Source organism: Muntiacus reevesi, chromosome 5, assembly GCF_963930625.1.
Source record: "Muntiacus reevesi chromosome 5, mMunRee1.1, whole genome shotgun sequence".
In the NCBI taxonomy this organism is placed as follows: domain Eukaryota; kingdom Metazoa; phylum Chordata; class Mammalia; order Artiodactyla; family Cervidae; genus Muntiacus; species Muntiacus reevesi.
In genome coordinates this window covers 28822410-28840331 of record NC_089253.1, presented here as the reverse complement: position 1 = coordinate 28840331, position 17922 = coordinate 28822410, and the positions used below count along the sequence as shown (strand labels likewise).

At 57.7% G+C, this 17922-nt stretch overlaps 1 protein-coding gene across 1 annotated transcript in view; it reads left to right on the top strand.

Moving 5' to 3' along the window:
- The window catches only part of KIRREL3 (kirre like nephrin family adhesion molecule 3), a 595366-nt gene that overhangs the window by 569561 nt on the left and 7883 nt on the right, over positions 1-17922 (top strand). The window contains exons 8-13 of the mRNA XM_065937390.1: positions 2898-3046; positions 4458-4585; positions 5771-5897; positions 10156-10256; positions 13491-13689; positions 14672-14707. Coding sequence (XP_065793462.1) covers positions 2898-3046; positions 4458-4585; positions 5771-5897; positions 10156-10256; positions 13491-13689; positions 14672-14707 — 740 coding nt within the window. The remainder of the gene's footprint in view (positions 1-2897; positions 3047-4457; positions 4586-5770; positions 5898-10155; positions 10257-13490; positions 13690-14671; positions 14708-17922) is intronic.

Here is a 17922-nt window from a genome sequence, read left to right as displayed (position 1 = left end):
ATCTCGGAAATCAGAGATGCGCCTTGGTCCACCCCAGCTCCCAGCAAGGGGCCCCGGGGGGATGCGGGAGCCCGTCTAACCGGACCCAGCCGTCACTTGGCTAGACCAGCCGCCTGGGTCAAGCACACCTGAAGCACGTCTCGCCTGCCTCTCTGCTCCCCTCTGAGTTCTCGGGGCCCCCACCCCACCACGCAGGGAACAGGGCGGGGGTCTACCAGTCAGTGTGAAAGGCGGGGCTGTGGAGGACAGCTTGTTGGCAGTGACATGCCAGCCCCTGATTGTGTGATATAAATAATTAATCCTCTTACATCTGCTCGGGCCAAATTACACATTGATTGGGAAAAGCTTAATCTGACTCCTGTTCTGCGGGGCTGGGCGAGGCGGTGAAAACAGTGGTGGTGGCGGGGGCGGGCATGTGGGAGGTGGGAGAGTGAAGGGGCTGGAGGAGAGAGGAGAAGGAGGCCAAGCTGAGAAACTAGAGAAGGGAGGAGATGGGAGCGGAGGGGCGGAGATGGCAGGGGACAGAAGACGGGAGGTGGGATGGGGGGTGGGGGGGACTTGCTCTCTGGCTCACCCTAGTCGTGTGGCCTGCTGCTTCAGTGAGTGGGCTGAGCTTCTGGAAGGGATCCCTCCGAGGGTTTTTGTTGTTTTGTTTTGGGTTTTCTTTTTTTTTTTTTTTTTGGTACAGAAGGGGAATAAAGACAGGGAAGAAAAAGACTGGCTGAGTGAAATGTAAGCTGGGGACTCGTGGGGTGACCTCCAGAGACCCAGCCCCACAGTTGGCCTCCTGGGACCCTGGGAGAAGACTCTGAGTTCCTCTCAGTGCCCCCCCATTTCGAAGGTGGGGACCGGCCCTGGGGAGCTGGGAGCAGCAGCTGCACAGCCCTCCAGCGTCTCTTCAGTCTCCCTTCTTTGACTCTGAGAGGGGAAGCCAGTCGGGTCTGGGGAAGAGGAGCCCCGTGTGGCCAGGAGTGCTGAGTTCCAGGCCAGAGATAGCCCCAGCTGTTCTGAGTTCCTGGGGGCCCCAGTAGGGAGCGTTCACCCTGTGAGGGACCTCAGACGAGTGGGGAGAAAGCCCCCTCTTCCCCCAGGAGCCCCCAATAATGGAAGAGGACTGCCCAGCAGAGCCTGCTTCCTGGGGCTGTGGGCAACCAGAGGCAGGAGTCCAGGCCGGGCAGGAGGGTCTCACCTGTCTCCTCCTAGCCCAGCCGGCTGCCCCCTTCTCGTAGCATCCCTCACGGCTGCAGGGTGGGTGGAGCAGGGGCCGGACGCCGATCCCCCACCGTGTGTCCCGGACTGAACTCATCCGCCACAGGTGGGAGCTGTGCCTGACTATTAAGTGTGGTCATTAAATTAAAGTTAGAGATTGAAATGATTCATGAGTAACTCATAATGGGTTGTTGGGAAGCTCCTTCAGCTCTCGGGGAGCTATGGTTTGCTCTGTTGTTAAACTGTAATTGTTATTATTAATTGTCTTCTTAATAAGGATCTGACATTAATTCACGATAATAACTGCACAGTGTCAACGTGGTGCTCTGTGCGATACTGGGAGACGGCCGCCTCCCGAGCCGGATGGCCTGGCTAAGCGGGAGCAGGTGGAGGGAAGGGCAGGGGCCAGGCCTCTGTGACCCCAGGAAAGGGCGCCATGAGAATGTGGCTACCTGGAGTCGTGGTCCCGGGATAACGGGGCCCTCCCGAGCCCTAGCAAAGACATGAGCTCCAGGGACTTCCTGGTGGTCCAGTGGTTAAGACTGTGCTTCCACTTCAGGGGGCACGGGTTCGATCCTTGGTCGGGGAACTAAGATCCCGTGTGCCGCACGGTGCCTGAAAACAACAAATTTAAAAAGACATGTACCCCAAAACAGGCCTGAACTACAGTAGGAAGCGCCTGTTGAGAAGTGTGTTTTTAAAAGTTTTAACCGTAGTAAGAGTTAAGCCAGGGAAAGCTCTGATTCTCTCCTCACGCAGCTGTAAGGAGGGCCCCCAGCCTCACACACACGGGCACACGCACCCCTGGGGTGCTCTGCTGTCTGCTGCACCAGGACAGTGATCACCGCCCCAGGGCCAGACCCAAGACACCCATCAGTCAACTGGCCAATGAAAGAAGTCAGCAGAGCTGTCTTCCCATCACCCCCACCAACCCCTGGTCCCATAAAAGCAGTGCCGAGACAGCCCAGGTCCCCAGGGAGCAGTGCTGGGGTGGGAGGCAGAGGGGGTGGAGGAACATGAGTAAGTACCAGCCTGGGAGAGGACTGAAGGGCTTTCGGGATAGCGGGGCACTGTGATGGGACCCACCCTGGGGACAGGAGTCAGGGCAGGGGAACTGGGAGAGCTGCCCGAGCAGGAGGGCAGGCAGTCGAGACCACGTCTGTCACCTCTCCATCAGCTTCTTGTCTGGTCTGGAAGTCAAGCTTCCTCATGCCCATGCGTGTGTGTACACGTGTGTGTGCAGGTGTACATGCATGAATGGGCACACACCACTAGACCTTGGTCTCTTCAGTCACAGGCTTGGCCTCCTTTTCCAATGTGGTCCAGGACTAGACCCCCCAAGGGAGCTCAGAGCAGGACAGCCAAGCTGCCCAGGGTCTGGCAATTGGGTTAGCCATTGCCTGGCCAGCCACGTGGGCAGACCCACTGGAGAGTCAACCCACCTCCCTCCAGAATAACCCATCAGTCAAGTGCTGCTGGCTGCCTGGTAACCCACAGCCCAGAGCCCACCACCCCCCCACCGACCCCTTCCCGAGCCCCAGAAGTAACCGTGCTGTGGAGGCTCCCCCAGGGGACCCCTCAGGGGCCTGCCGCACCCCGCCCCTCGCCAGGCCTCATCTTCCAGTGGGTGGGACGCGTCCTGCCCCCCGGGCGGGAGGTCCGCACCAGCCCCAGTGCCTGTGTTGCAGGTGGGCCAAGCGGGGCCAGATCATCAAGGAAGCCTCGGGGGAGGTGTACCGGACCACCGTGGACTACACATACTTCTCGGAGCCCGTCTCCTGCGAGGTGACCAACGCCCTGGGCAGCACCAACATCAGCCGCACGGTGGACGTCTACTGTGAGTGGCTCGGGCCTCCCCTGGCTCCCGCACTCTGGCTGGTCTCTGCTCTCGCCTGGAGGCACCATCGTGGGCTTGTTGCACACGACATAAGAATGCCTCCTGAGCTCGGAATCCACGCCCTTTACAGAAAATGTCCCCATGTACTATCTCATGTTTATCTTGACCCTCAAAATCTCCCAGGGAGAGGACTGCCCTGACGTCCAATGGTTAGAACTCTATGCTTTCACTGCAGAGGGCGAGGGAAACTCAGATCCTACAAACAGCAGCACAGCCAAAAAAAAAAATCTATTAAATCTATTTTTTAAAACAGTCACCTAGGGAGGCTAGAATTCTTATTCCCAGCACCCAGATGAGGGGACGGAGATCTGAGGTCACACAGCAGATGAGCAGCAGAATGAGGACCGAGATGGGTCAGCATCCCATCAGGGACTCCCCATCCTCACTGCTGGCCAGGCAGGGACCCTCAGGGAGCCAGCTCTCAGCTGTGTTCACAGCGTTGACCGTCAGCTCATCCAAAACCCTGTACAGATTCAGAAGCACTCTTATAAACTTTATTCCTGGCCCCCTCGCCCCCACCAGCCTCAGCAGGAAGCGCGATGACTCCCTGTTTGCATCAGGGGGCTCTTGTGGGCCTCCTGATCCTGGTTTCACACCTGCTCCCTGAAGGCAGCTCTCTGCACACCATCCTGTCACCGCCCCTGAAATCCCACCGCTGCACCTGCTCTGGGGACCCAGGCTCCGTCTGCAGGGGCTTCTGGTTAGGATGGGGTAGGGGAGCCTCCACTAACAGGAGGGGTGTGGGGAAAGGACCTGAAGGCCTCCCCTTCAGTGATTGAAAAGGAGGCGGGGCGGGGCCGGAATAGAGGATAATGGGGGGGGGGGTGACACCGCACAGTAGGCCTGGTGTCCCCCACTCCTTCTCTCTCAGCCCTGCAGTGGCCCTGCGGTGGCCCAGGAGCTGGGCTAGGTGCACGGGGAAACTTGGCTTCAGGTTACCTGCTGAGGCCTGAAGGAGGTGGGCAGTTGACTTGAAGGCAGACAGAGATTCTGGGGTGGGAAGCAGGCCCCTCTGTCCAAACCCTGGGGCCAGGGTGGGGCTTCCTGGGATCAGGACAGAGGGAAGGGGATGGGAGAGCACTGGGGGGCAAATCCAGGCAGAAATGGGGCCAGAGCAGCTTTTTCTGGGCCTGGAGCTGCCTACTTCCCCAGTGGGCCCCAGGGAGGCGGGGCTAGGGGAGAGGGGTCCTCCTGCTTACCTCCCAGACCAGGCCTAGACAGAGGACTGACCTGTAAGGGAATGGGCTGGCGTGGATGAACGGGGCAAGCACAATGAGGGAGAGGAGGGGCAGACAGGAGGGTCCCACACCCCGCCCACCAGAGCCCCGTCTCTTCCCTCCTCCCTTGGCAGTTGGGCCCAGGATGACCACAGAGCCCCAGTCCCTGCTCGTAGACCTGGGCTCGGACGCCGTCTTCAGCTGCGCCTGGACAGGCAACCCATCCCTGACCATCGTCTGGATGAAGCGGGGCTCGGGCGTGGTGAGTCCACAGCTGGGACCACAGAGAGCCTGGCGGGGTGAGGGGACCTCAGGCCGGGGGGGGGGGGGACTGCCTCCCGGGGCCCCTCTCACTCATACACTGGAGGTGAGAGCCTCCCGTGTAAACTGCGGGAAGAGGGGCCCCAGAAAGGGGAGAGGGAGCCCCAGGTACCCACACCTACCCCCTTAGCCCTAAACACGTTCAGCCAGTGCAGTTTCGCCCTGTCGTGAACCTTATGAGAAAGGCAGGTAGTCAGCAAGACACTGGGGGTGAAAAGTCCCTAGAAAGGTTTTTCAGCTTTCCCCTAATGGTCATTAGCTTCAGTTTTGCGGTTAAGCCTTGCTTTCTCCCTGCCTCTCCTCTTTTAAAGTGTATGTGTTCTTTAGAGGAGGAAATGGCAACCCACGTCAGTATTCTTGGAATACTGGAAAACCCCATGGACAGAGGAGCCTGGCAGGTTACAGTCCATGGAGTCGCAAGAGCCGGACACGACTGAGCGACTTAAGTACCAAGAGTTTCAGACCTCCCTCCTCCCAGGAGGACCAGTGAGAGCCTCAAGCAGGGAAGCAGGGGAGAAAGTGACCTCTGTGTCCCCCACTGTGTGCTGGACACCACCCTGTCCTCTGAGCATCACCGCCCCATTATAGGGATAAGGATAGAGAAGAGAACTAGAGCCCAGAGCCACACAGGAGGCACCTCTGAAGCTGGGATCTCAACTCAGACATCGCATGCCAAAGCCTCTTTCCTTCTCGTCCCTCCAAAAGTTAGTGTGTTAATCTCTCACGTGTCCAACGCTTTGTGACGCCATGGACTGTAAGCCCGGCCAGCCTCCTCTGCCCATTGGATTCTCCAGGCAAGAATACTAGAGTGGGTTGCCATTTCCTCCTGCAGGGGATCCTCAGCTTCAAGATAGCGTTCTCTCACTCCAGCCTCCCCCCTGCACCCACCGCTTAGGGCTGCAGCGTCTTCAGCCTCACAGGGTCCTCTGTGCTGGGGCTCCCCCCATAGGACGGTCCACCTGGCATGCTGTGTAATAAGACATTCTGCCCCCTACGTTACCCCGTGGTTGTTAGCTGAGATGCTGCAGACCTAGCCCCACCACCCCCCTGCCCACCTCTCAGCCCTTCTGGTTCAGACAGAACCCAGCCCTTACTCCCAGTGTCCGACCCTCTCCGCATCTCCTAGGTCCTGAGCAATGAGAAGACCCTGACCCTCAAAGCCGTTCGCCAGGAGGATGCGGGGAAATATGTGTGCCGAGCCGTGGTGCCCCGGGTGGGGGCTGGGGAGAGAGAGGTGACCCTGACTGTCAATGGTAAGACCCCACTCATGCCAGGGCGGGGGCGGGGGGCCACGAGGGTCCCAGGCATTGCTCCGAGGGCTTGATTTTTGCTCTGGGTCTATAGTGTTCCATCCACCTCTTCAAGTCCACGTCAGAACCCAGCCCGGACGTGAGGAGGGACCCGGGTGGTTTCCTGGTCACCTCCCTCCTGGTGCTCCTTCCACGAGATTTCAGCCCTAAGAGTGATGGCTGATGGATTTTTTCCTGACCAGGAAAAAGGTCAGAGGGTCAATGGGCAGCAAACATAGATCCCGTATCCATCCTTTGACCTTGATCTTGGCCCTGGTGGGGAATTTTAGAGGGCATCTCTGTGACTCCTGGGCTACCTCTTCCCTTTGCATTAGAACCTCTCAGAAAGACCCACCACCATCCCCACAGGGCCAAGTTCAAGGGGTCCCCTGAGGGCAGGGAACTGGTCTCATTATCTATAGTAGGGTCACAGCAGAGCAGGAGAGAACGCAGTCTGAGTTATCAGAGAGCCATCACGTGAGCTGTTAAGGGCACGGGGCCTGGATCACGGGATGCAGAAAGTCACAGAGAGGCCGGGGCCCAGCTCAGGTCAGACCCTGGAAGGCTGGAGCAGCGGGACAGGAATCCTATGTTCCTGCCGTCCTGTGCGCTCGACACCAGCTCGGCTGGTCTGAGGGGGTGAGGACGCTAAGGGCACCCCGACCCCGCGTTTCCAATCAGCTTCCTTCTGCTGGGTTTCATTTCTATGTGAGTCCCTGCTCCCACATAGCCCGCCTCTGATCGAAGCCCCGAGGCTCTGAGTCCGGGCAAGAACCGAACCACCGACCCAACTCTGTCGGGCTGCTGCAGGCCAGGGCCCAGGCGCGGGGCTGAGCCAAGACCCCGAAGTCAGCCCGAGTGGCTTCCTCCCCACCCAGGAAGCTGCCCACTGCCAGCCTCATCTGGCCTCCCCCTTGCTAGAAACTCAGACCAGCTTGGCGCTTCCTCACCGCACCCTGCCCCCGCCCCGTCCGCTGCTGTCCCCCTTAGCCAGCCTCTTTCTTCTCCTCCCTCCTCCCCAGCCCCAGAGGGAGGGTGAATCCACTCAGACCCCAGAGCCGTCTGTCCCGGGCAGAACCCGGTCTCGGGAGCCTTCCTGCCTTTCCTACGTGTCCCCAGGATGCCACCAATAAATTGGTGCTGCAGGGCTAAAAATAACAGCATCTGATCGCGCCTCGTATATCCATGGCAACACGGGCTGCAGCCTTTTCCTGCCGGCTCCGGTGTCTGACACTCGGCTCCTCCGGCGCCAGGCCCTGGTGAAATCAGTGGCCTCCCCACTGCCCGCCCCGGGAGGGCGCAGGGAGTCGGGCTGGCCGGTGACTGCAGCCAGCTCCGCTCCAATGGCCCTGTGACCAGTCCGGCTGGGGACCTTCAGACTCACACATGGCCCCGCAAGCCTAAAGCTTTTCAAGGAGCATCCTCACGTCTGGGGGAAGCACGGTCAATACAGAAGAGACTGAAATGTGTGTCACTTCAGACTTTCAAGCATTTTCCAATGAGCATCAAAGCAGTTTCTTGAGGAGGCAACACATGCCTCAGAGGGACATTCCCCTTGGATGGGACACCCCAGCCTGGGCCCTGGGGTCTCTCCAGGGTGTGATCCGTACCCCCCAGCGTCCTTCTTTCCAATCCCCTCCTCTGCCTCCAATCCTATGGCATAGGCTCCCCTTGGCCACGAGGAAGGGAAACACCCAAGAGACTGAAGTGAAGCAAGGAGGCAGGGGGATGAATGAACTGGCCCGCAGAGAGGACCCTGCAGCCCACACTGGAGTAGACTTGGGAATGAACTTATCTGTACTTGTGTCTGGAGAACAGGTGGAAGGATGGTGAAGACCTTTGGGAAGGGCCTGGACCCAAGGGACCCACACTACCAACAAACCCCAAATGAGATGAGGTTCTCATCCAAAGGCACCCAGGCTGGGGTCTTACTGCTGGCCATCGCCCTTTGGGGAATAAACTTGCCTAGATCTCGACTGATTGGGCTCAAACCTAGGATTTGCAGAAACGGGATAGAAAGCATACTACTGCTGCGTTCCGATTCCCCTAACCCTGTCTATCCTCACCCGGATTTCTGTTTTCTTATAAGAAGCCCTTATATGTGTATGCATTTCGTTGTTGTTCAGTTGCTCAGTCATGTCTGACTCTTTGCAACCCCATGGACTGCAGCAGCCAGGCTTCCCTGTCCTTCACCATCGCCTGGAGTTTGTTCAAACTCATGTCCATTGAGTCAGTGATGCCATCCAACCATCTCATCGTCTGTCACCTCCTTCTCCTCCTGCCCGCAATCTTTCCCAGCATCAGGGTCTTTCCTGGTCACTTTCAGAACAGCTGAGACAGCCAACCCCACCCCTACCAGGGAAATCCTAGTTCCTAGGAAGTGACGGCGAAGAAGTTTTATGGGATCACCACTTTCAGCCCAGCAGCACTCCTGCCTTTCAAAAGCCAAAGGCTTCTTGGAACTGAGGGATCTAAGAGAGAAACCCCTGAGGGTAGGAGCCCTTATCATGAGGGTCCCCCCCACACCCAGCGCCAAGCCATTTCCCAGCCTAAACGCAATAGGAGTCACCTCGGCGATTCCCAGGATGTTTCTCCCCTTGGCTGAGAGCTGCTCGTGGAAATGCAAATCTGCTTTAATTCAGGTGGCTAATATACAGCAAATATGTTTGGAGCAATTTTTGTTTTGTTCCCAGCATAAATCTGCCCGTCCTCCGGGTCCCTTGCTTTAGTTCTCTTTCCTGCCACCTAAGCCCCAAACTTTACCCCAGGGACTGGGAAGAGGGCACAAGGGTTTCCACCCCTACACCCCTCGCCTCAACCGCCCAGCCTAGCCAGGAGCCCCAGTCTCCTCCGTCCCCGTCTCACGCCAGGCAGGCACCATGCCGGGGAAACAAACAGGCAGAAACAGACGGGAAGCACTGCCGGATTCCTGGAGGACTTTCCAGGCTGTCTGACGCGGGAAATGCGCTAGGCGTCCCCGGGGACATCCGTGATCATGACCTGTACACCCACGCACAGCTGGGCCGGATATGATAACATCGAGGTCAGCTTTGGGGCCGTGGTCCCACCTGGGCTGGCTGGCATGCACATGGAGGCAGGCAAGGTGATGAACTAAGGGATCTCCTGAGACACCTGTGAGATGGAGGCTGTGAACGTACCCAGCCCAGTCCATCTATGTGGGGCGGTTCCCCACTTGGGGGTGGAACACCTTTTATTTCCCTTCCTGCATGGTTTGCCTGTCGGGCCAAGGACACTGATTTGTTAGGCAAGCGCGCCCTCTACTGGATATATGAGGGAACGGCTTAAAATCCAACAGCAGACTAAGGCAGAGGTGACTTCAGTTTGCCAACAAAGGTCATAGTCAAAGCTGTGGTTTTTCCAGTGGTCATGTATGCATGTGAGAGTTGGACTATAAAGAAAGCTGAGCGCCTAAGAATGGATGCTTTTGAACTGTGGTGTTGGAGAAGACTCTTGAGAGTCCCTTGGGCTGCAAGGAGATCCAACAAGTCCATCCCAAAGGAAATCAGTCCTGGGTGTTCATTGGAAGGACTGATACTGAAGCTGAAACTCCAGTACTTTGACCACCTGATGCGGAGAACTGACTCATTTGAAAAGTCCCTGATGCTGGGAAAGATTGAGGGCAGGAGGAGAAGGGGATGACAGAGAATGAGATGGTTGGATGGCACCACCAACTCGATGGACATGAGTTTGAGTAAGCCCCAGGAGTTGGTGATGGACAGGGAGGCCTGGCGTGCTACAGTCCATGGGGTCACAAAGAGCGACTGAGTGACTGAACTGAACTGAACTGACTTTAGTTACGGGAGGTGACATTACCTTACTTCCTTCCTTCCTTCCTGACCCCTCCCCCACTCCCTTCTCAGGTTTACCGCCTCCTTCATAAAGCTTTCCCCACCTGCCAGGTAGATTTCTCTCTCCTGTGAGGTCGGTTAGTACTTTGCCTGGTGTCAGCCTCACCTCTTTCTATCACCACCACCATCTTCTATTACAGCTTTTCATGTCTCTGGGAATCCTGATTTAGAGGCGTTCACTCACACATCTTCCCCTTAAAGGTTTATGACTGACGCCTCCTTTATCTCTGAAGCCCCTGCTAAATGTTTGCTGAATGACTGAATGGATGTATAAACTTCTGAACTTGCCGTGAGGGGTCCAGCCAGGGGCCCGCCCCTCCCGAATCTCTGATATGATGCTGTCTCCCCAACAGGACCCCCCATCATCTCCAGCACCCAAACCCAGCATGCCCTGCATGGGGAAAAGGGCCAGATCAAGTGCTTCATCCGGAGCACGCCACCTCCCGACCGCATCGTGAGTGCCTGGGGGCGGGCTTGTGGGGGGGGAGTGGTGAGCAAGGGGCACAGCCGCCCCCCACACACACACCAGACAGTCTGGTGGGTCATCTCTGCCCGCAGCTGCTCAGCCATCTGGCTGGTCAGTCTCGTCTCTGCTCCCCCTTTCTTATTGGGAAAAACTATTCCTTGGGAAAGCGTCACGAAGACAAAAGTCACGGGCAATTTCCTTTCTCAGGATGGGGTGTGCTCCTCACCCGTGGGTATGTTTAACTCCGCTCTGTCTCTCAGCTGTGCCTCTGACTGCATTCTGCATCCTGAGGGCAGAGGGGAAAGAGGGCAGCAGAAGGAAAAGATAAACCATCTCTTCCCTTTCCTGGGTTCAAGGCCAGCCGTTAGCAAAGTCGTAAACAGGAAGCAGTTATAGTCGGCAGACCCCTCTCTGCACCTCCGGAGGCCTCCTCTGCTTGGCTGTCCATGGAGGACGCTGCCCCGTTTATCAAGTTTTCCCTGTAAAAGAATCACTCCATTCTCCCTGCCCGCTTCCTCCAAACCCTGCTCCCCGCAGGGCAGTGTGGCTGAGGCAGCCCAACTAACTAGCTCACTCCTGGCCCTCCTGGGTATTTGCCTTTGTAAAAGTGGGGTCTTCAGCCAAGTTCAGCTGAAACTGGCGGGAGCTGGGGAAGAAAAAAAAGAGAGGCAAGCCCCAGGGCCCGAGTGGTCCTGCCAGAAGACTCAAGCTCACAGGGCAGCTTTACCTTTCCCGGGGACGGCGGTGCCAGAGTGGCGGTCGGGGGCACATGCCCGAGAACTAAGGTGTCCTCCTGAAGATGACGACGTTGTTACAGTTACACTTCCTCAGGGGTTGAGCTCATTCACTGTCTGAGTCACACAAGAATGGCAGAAGTTCATGCCGAGGACTAACACCTGTTTCTCTGTTCCTTTCGCTCTTTAAATTGTTTTTAAAGTATAAGTGTAATTATATTTCATTGTCAATGGAACATTATCAACACTGGCCCATTGTAGACAATATCCAGTCCACCGCTGAACATGTTCACACAGTCTTTGTCTTCATGGAGATGGGACTCGAGGCCAGGGGTTCTCAACTGGGGGAGTTTACCCCCGGGGAACATTTGGTGATGGTGTCGGATGCACTTAAACACCCCCACAGAGCCCAGGGCACCCCCCACAACCAGGAGTGACCTGGAAGCGGCCTGGGGCTCATCCACCCCACCCCCTAGCACTCATTTTGTTACCGAACGCTGCAACAAGAAGGGTGGGGCACAGTGTCCCTGCAAGGGGTCTGAGAATCAGTAAACCATCACCATCCTAAACCAAGCTAGATGAAGATTCTCTCCAAGCGTAACCTTTGTACAGACATACAGAGTAACAAAGCCAGACTCTGTCCGCCTGGGGCTGGTCTTTGCCACCTGTCGGGATACCATCTGAAGGAGGGTCTCCCATCGCTACCCCAGGGCCCCCGCTCCCCCAGGGAAAACGTTCCAACCCAGAGCCACGTAGGGACCCTTGTCGATGGAAACACCCTCTGAGGTGGCCCGGCCTCTGTGCGTGCGTGCGTGTGGGTGGGTGTGTGTGTGTGTGTGATGTGTGTAGGGCGGTGGGTGCATCCGTGTTGTGTGTGTGTGTGTGTGGGGGGGGGTCTCCGTGTTGTGGTGTGTGTGTGTGTGCGTGCATGCTGTGTGTGGGGTGGTGGGTGCATCCATGTTGTGATGTGTGTGGTATGTGTATCCATGTTGTGATGTGTGTGTGGTATGTGTATCCATGTTGTGATGTGTGTGTGGTATGTGTATCCATGTTGTGATGTGTGTGGGGGGGTGGTGTGTATATCCCTGTTGTGATGTGTGTGTCTGTGTGTATGATGACGGGTATATCCGTGTTGTGGTGTGTGTGTGTGCACACGTGCTGTGTGTGGGGTGGTGGGTGTGTCCCTGTTGTGATGTGTGTTTGGTATGTGTGTCCATGTTGTGTGTGTTCGTGTGTGGGGCAGTGGGTGTATCCCTGTCGTGGGGTGTGTGTGTGTGTGTCTGTGTGTGGGGTGGTGGGTGTGTCCATGTTGTGATGTGTGTGTGCTATGTGTATCCATGTTGTGATATGTGGGGGGGGGGTAGTGGGTGTGTCCATGTTGTGATGTGTGGGGGGTGGTGTGTATATCCCTGTTGTGATGTGTGTGTCTGTGTGTGGGGTGGTGGGTGTATCCCTGTTGTGATGTGTGTAGGGGGGTGGTGTGTATATCCCTGTTGTGATGTGTGTGTGTGTGTCTGTGTGTATGATGGGTATATCCGTGTTGTGGTGTGTGTGTGTGCACGCGTGCTGTGTGTGGGTAGTGGGTGTATCCATGTTGTAGTGTGTGTGTGGGGTGGTGTGTATATCCCTGTTGTGATGTGTGTGTCTGTGTGTGGGGTGGTGGGTGTGTCCATGTTGTGATGTGTGTGTCCGTGTGTGGGGCGGTGGGTGTGTCCCTGTTGTGATGTGTGTGTGGTATGTGTGTCCATGTTGTGATGTGTGTGTCCGTGTGTGGGGCGGTGGGTGTGTCCCTGTTGTGATGTGTGTGTGGTATGTGTGTCCATGTTGTGATGTGTGTGTCCGTGTGTGGGGCAGTAGGTGTGTCCCTGTTGTGATGTGTGTGTGGTATGTGTGTCCATGTTGTGATGTGTGTGTCCGTGTGTGGGGTGGTGGGTGTGTCCCTGTTGTGATGTGTGTGTGGGGTGGTGTGTATATCCCTGTTGTGATGTGTGTGTCCGTGTGTGGGGTGGTGGGTGTGTCCCTGTTGTGATGTTTGTATCTGTGTGTGGGGCAGTAGGTGTGTCCCTGTTGTGATGTGTGTGTGGTATGTGTGTCCATGTTGTGATGTGTGTGTCCGTGTGTGGGGCAGTAGGTGTGTCCCTGTTGTGATGTGTGTGTCCGTGTGTGGGGCGGTGGGTGTGTCCCTGTTGTGATGTGTGTGCATGCTGTGCTGTGTGTGGGGTGGTGGGTGTATCCATGTTGTAGTGTGTGTGTGGGGTGGTGTGTATATCCCTGTTGTGATGTGTGTGTCCGTGTGTGGGGTGGTGGGTGTGTCCCTGTTGTGATGTGTGTGCATGCTGTGCTGTGTGCACACGTGTTGTGATGTGTGCTCTGCGGCAGTGATCACGACTGTGGACCTGGCCGCGTGCACCCAGGGGCGGGGAGGCCCCCGGTGGTCCTGACGGGTGGTCCTGGGGGGATGACCTCCTGATTCTGTGCACCTGGGCAGGCCTGGTCCTGGAAGGAGAATGTGCTGGAATCGGGCACATCGGGCCGCTACACGGTGGAGACGGTCAGCACAGAGGAGGGCGTCATCTCCACGCTGACCATCAGCAACATCGTGAGGGCCGACTTCCAGACCATCTACAACTGCACCGCCTGGAACAGCTTCGGCTCCGACACGGAGATCATCCGGCTCAAGGAGCAAGGTGGGGCGGCCAGGACCGCCAGGGCCATGGGCCGCGGCCGCTCCCTGCGAGGGCAGGGCCCCAGGCGAGGTCCTCCAGGGCCCTGGGGGCACAGGGCTGCCTCCAGGGTGCCCCTGCCAAGCTGAGGGGTGACCCTTGCACTGTCTAGTCCCTGGCGTGCAGGGGGCCGGGCTCAGCCGTCTGCAGTTCCCTGGGGGACACACGTGGACCATGGTGCTGGGAAGGAGATGCCAGCCAGAGGGCAGTGCCCAGGCTCGGAGGAGGGAGCCTCAGAGGGGCGTGGAGGGGATTCCAGAGAAGCTGGGCAGGCAGTCTGCCAGCGGCGCTCCGGGTCCTGAGGTTGGCTGGAGGTCTCGCCCCTTTTCCAGGGGGTCAGTCCAGGGCAGACAGGAGGGTCCAGGGGGCCTGGGCCCTGGCAGTCTCTGACCCTTCCAAGATGAAGGCCCACCCACAGGCTGCCCGGCCTTGGGAGCGATTCTGGGCTGAGCAGGCGGTCTCAACTGGGCCCCGGGGGCCTCGGGGCTCCCCTGTGGATCACGCACTGTTCCCAACGCCTCCTCCCTAATAGGTGCTGCTTTGCATAGTGCTTCGCCCACATAATTCGCATAATATCATCCACACATCATCCCAACCCTCCCGGTCCCCTCTGGCTTACCCTCCGTGTCTTCCCCTCAATGCCCCCACTCCTGTGCCCTCCCCTTGGTGTTTGCACCCCCACCTCCTCAGAATCACCCCCCCAGCCCCCCTCTCTCTCTCTAGCCCCACTCCCCTGGAGCCTCTAAGTCAATCTGAACCAACTCCAAGTCCAGGTTGGCTAGTCCAGATCTCTGGGGTGTCCCAGAGCCATGATGCAGAAGGGAGCACCCCCCTCCCATCCCTCTGACCCTCCAGATGGCTGCCCCACCCCACCCCACCACCCCAGTCCCGTCCCCCCCTGACCAGCCAGGCCCTGGCTGTGGACGCTTGCTTTATTTCCACACAGGTTCGGAAATGAAGTCGGGAGCCGGGCTGGAAGCAGGTACGAAGGAGACATGAGCCTCCCGGGATGGGGAAGGGACCGCTGGGCTAGCGGGGGAGGGAGCCCGAAGCGGGGGTAGGGAGGCCGGGGCAGGCCGCTAACTTCTCTGCCCTCCCCCCATCCTGAGGGTCTAGTGCAGTGAGCAGCGGGGCCAGGTCCTCAGGCAGGGTGGGTCTAGGGACCCCCGAGACCTGTCTCCTCTGTGGCTGCGCCCGCAGGCTCCCTGCATTCCACACACCAGCTCCTGCTCCTCCCTGTCCTCCCTCCCGTCCTCCCTCTTTGGAAGCCCTGGCTCCTCCCCGCTGGGGTCAGCTCCTCCCCGCTGGGGTCAGCTGGCCCTGCCTGACTCCTCCCGCTTCTCACCATCACCACCAGCTTGGCCGTCGCTTCCAGGACACCAGGGCTGTCCCGCCCTGCTGTGACCCGCACAATCCATGCTAACCCCACGCTTTCCGATGGCTGGCTCCTAACTCCACTCCTGCATTCCCCATGGAACTATCATCTCACCACCAGGCCGCTAGGCACTGCCTCCCTCCCAAGGGACTTCGGCAGCCAAGGGGTCACCAGGCTTCCTGGGTTGAGTTGCTCTGTCTTGGGACCTCCTCAAGAGGAGAAACCCCCACTCCCAGGGAGAAACCCAGAAAAGAGAATCAGGACTTTGCAAGCCAGACCCCACAGTGTTGACAAAGGCCCTGATGAAGATGTGGGATGCTCTGCCCTGGTTCTCCCACCACACTGGCCAAGAAGGAGCTAGGACTGGCTAGTTCCTCTCGCAAGCTCCTGGTGGGGCCCATGCACACCCACCTTCTCAGGGCAGATGGCCCCTTTAGAAGCATCAGTCCCTACACGGGCCACTCAACCGGGCAACACAGACTCCTGCTGTGTTCCCCCGTCTCCATCTCTCCTGGGTCTGCACACTCCTCTGAGCTCTCTGACACTTTCCTTGGTGGCTGAGACTCCTGGGGTGGAGGGAAGACTCTGTCCCTCTCCAGGCACATTTCAGAGAGCCCTGTCTAGAGACGGACACCCTGTACAGGTGACCCGGCAAGGAGGAAACATGCATAGGCCTTTATGGAGGGAATGCCACCCGAGCGCCCTGCCACACGGGACCCTCTCCCTCTGCCCGGCCCCCGATTAAGATAGTTCCCCAATAAGATGGTCACACACCCACAGCCTACCCAGCTGTTAACAACTTAAGGAAATGTGGCCTCAAGGACGCCAGAGGCAGAGACCACTCTAGATACCACTTTCCTGGTTCTTGGGTTTCACGGACATTGAGGCCCAGTGAGGTTAAGGACCCTTCCACTTTCATTCTTTGCTCTGGGCTCAGCTGACACAGACCAGAGTTTTCCAAGGACTCCTAGACTTTCTCGGAGAAAGTTAAGTCCAACCCAAATTCATCAAATTCAAAAGCATTGCACCAACGAACTTCCAAAGCAGTTTTCCTTCCTGCGAGGAATTGAAACCTGAGACAGAACCATCTCACTGTCAGAACCAGCTCATGGGGCTGGCTGAGGTCAAGCCCGTTGTCTCGCTTCTGACTCGTGAGACCAGGCCAACACCTCCTGTTTGTTGCCTCCCCTGCCACCCCTACAGGGGTCTCAGCCACCCCTAGGCAGGTGATGAATGGACCAGCGTGCAAGTCTTGGGCTGGAAGGGAAATCCCAGAGTGACGGCCGACACTGCCCACCACTGGGGCACCTGCTCTTTCTGGGAGAGGGACCCCTCCCTCTCCCGCCAGCCTGTCCAGGGGCTGCAGTCTGCCAGGTTCCTCCTTTCTTCTCTTTAAAGAAAACAACAGTGAGACAAGAGGCCAACCCCATTTGAAGACAGACACCTGGAGTCCCAGTCATCTACTCTGAGAACACGCGGTGGGAGAGGACCTCGAAAGTCCTCTAAAAGGGACTTTGCTCTCGTTGTATCTACTGTGGTCCTCCTTCCCACACAGACACGGGGGCAAAGGCTTGCACAGTTTCGGGTACCAGCCTATGCCAGCCTTTACCTGCCTGCAGTTGTCTATATGAATCCCAAGGGCTTCCCCTGGTGATTCTGTGGTAAAGAACCCACCTGCAATACAGGAGATGTGGGTTTTATCCCTGGGTCAGGAAGATCCCCTGGAGGAGGAAATGGCAACTCACTTGTCGTCTTGCCTGGAGAACCCCATGGACAGAGGAGCCTGGTAGGCTACAGTCCATAGGGTTGCAAAGAGTCAGATGTGACTCAGCGACTAAACAATAACAACAAAAACCCCAACCTGCTCCCCCCCTGCTGCCTCAAGGCAGGCACTGTTACCATCCCAGTTTACAGATGAGAAAGGAGAGGTAAAGTTGGTTGGTCTGGGCCGTACAAAGGCCGTGAGAGTGGAAGATCCATGTGACGCAGTGTGCGGAGCTGGGCAGGATGAGGAGGGCGGTTAAGAGGAGACCTGGGTTTGCGCTGGTTCTACTGCCTCTGCGTGTCCTTGACCAAGTCACTTGACTTCTCTGGGCCTCCGGGTGTCCGTCTGTAAACGGGAGGCTTGGACTCTGTGAGCCCTAAGCTGGCCCTCCCCCTCCATTCCTTATTTATCCCCCCATGGACACTGCAGGGCCCCACATCTTATGCTCAGGCCCCCTCTGCCACCACAGAAAGCTCTGGACCGTCTGGAAGAGCGACCCCACCACCCTAACGTCACCCTAACCCTCCCCCTCCCCACCCTTCTCTACTGGAGGAGGGCATGAGACACACTTCAGGAACTCGACAGGAAGTGAAGCCCTGCCTGGCTGGCGTTCCGGGCGCCTCTCTGGCAGGGTGGGGTGTCAGGATTCCTGCCCGGGAGGCTGGCCTGGGAGAGGCGGGAGCAGGACTGGGTCTCTCTCCTTAAAGAGGTGGGGGGGAGGGAAATCCCTGGTGGTCCGTGGTTAGGACTCTGCAGGGGGCATGGGTTCGATCCCTGCTCGGGGAACTAAGATCCCTGCGTGCTGCACGGCGTGACCAAAAAATTGGAAAAAAAATTTTTTTTTCCTTCAAAAAGAAGTGGGTGGGGAGCTCTGATCCTGCCCTCCCGCCTCTAAGACTTGCCTCTGGCACCTTCCACCTGTGATGCCCAGGCCCTGAAACTGCCTCAGACCTGAAAACTCTCTGAAAGCTGGTTGTCCGTGTCCACCCCCAGCCCCGGGAGAGGGAAGAGAAGGAAAAGACAGAGCAAACAAAACCAGCAGCGGTGACCATGGTCA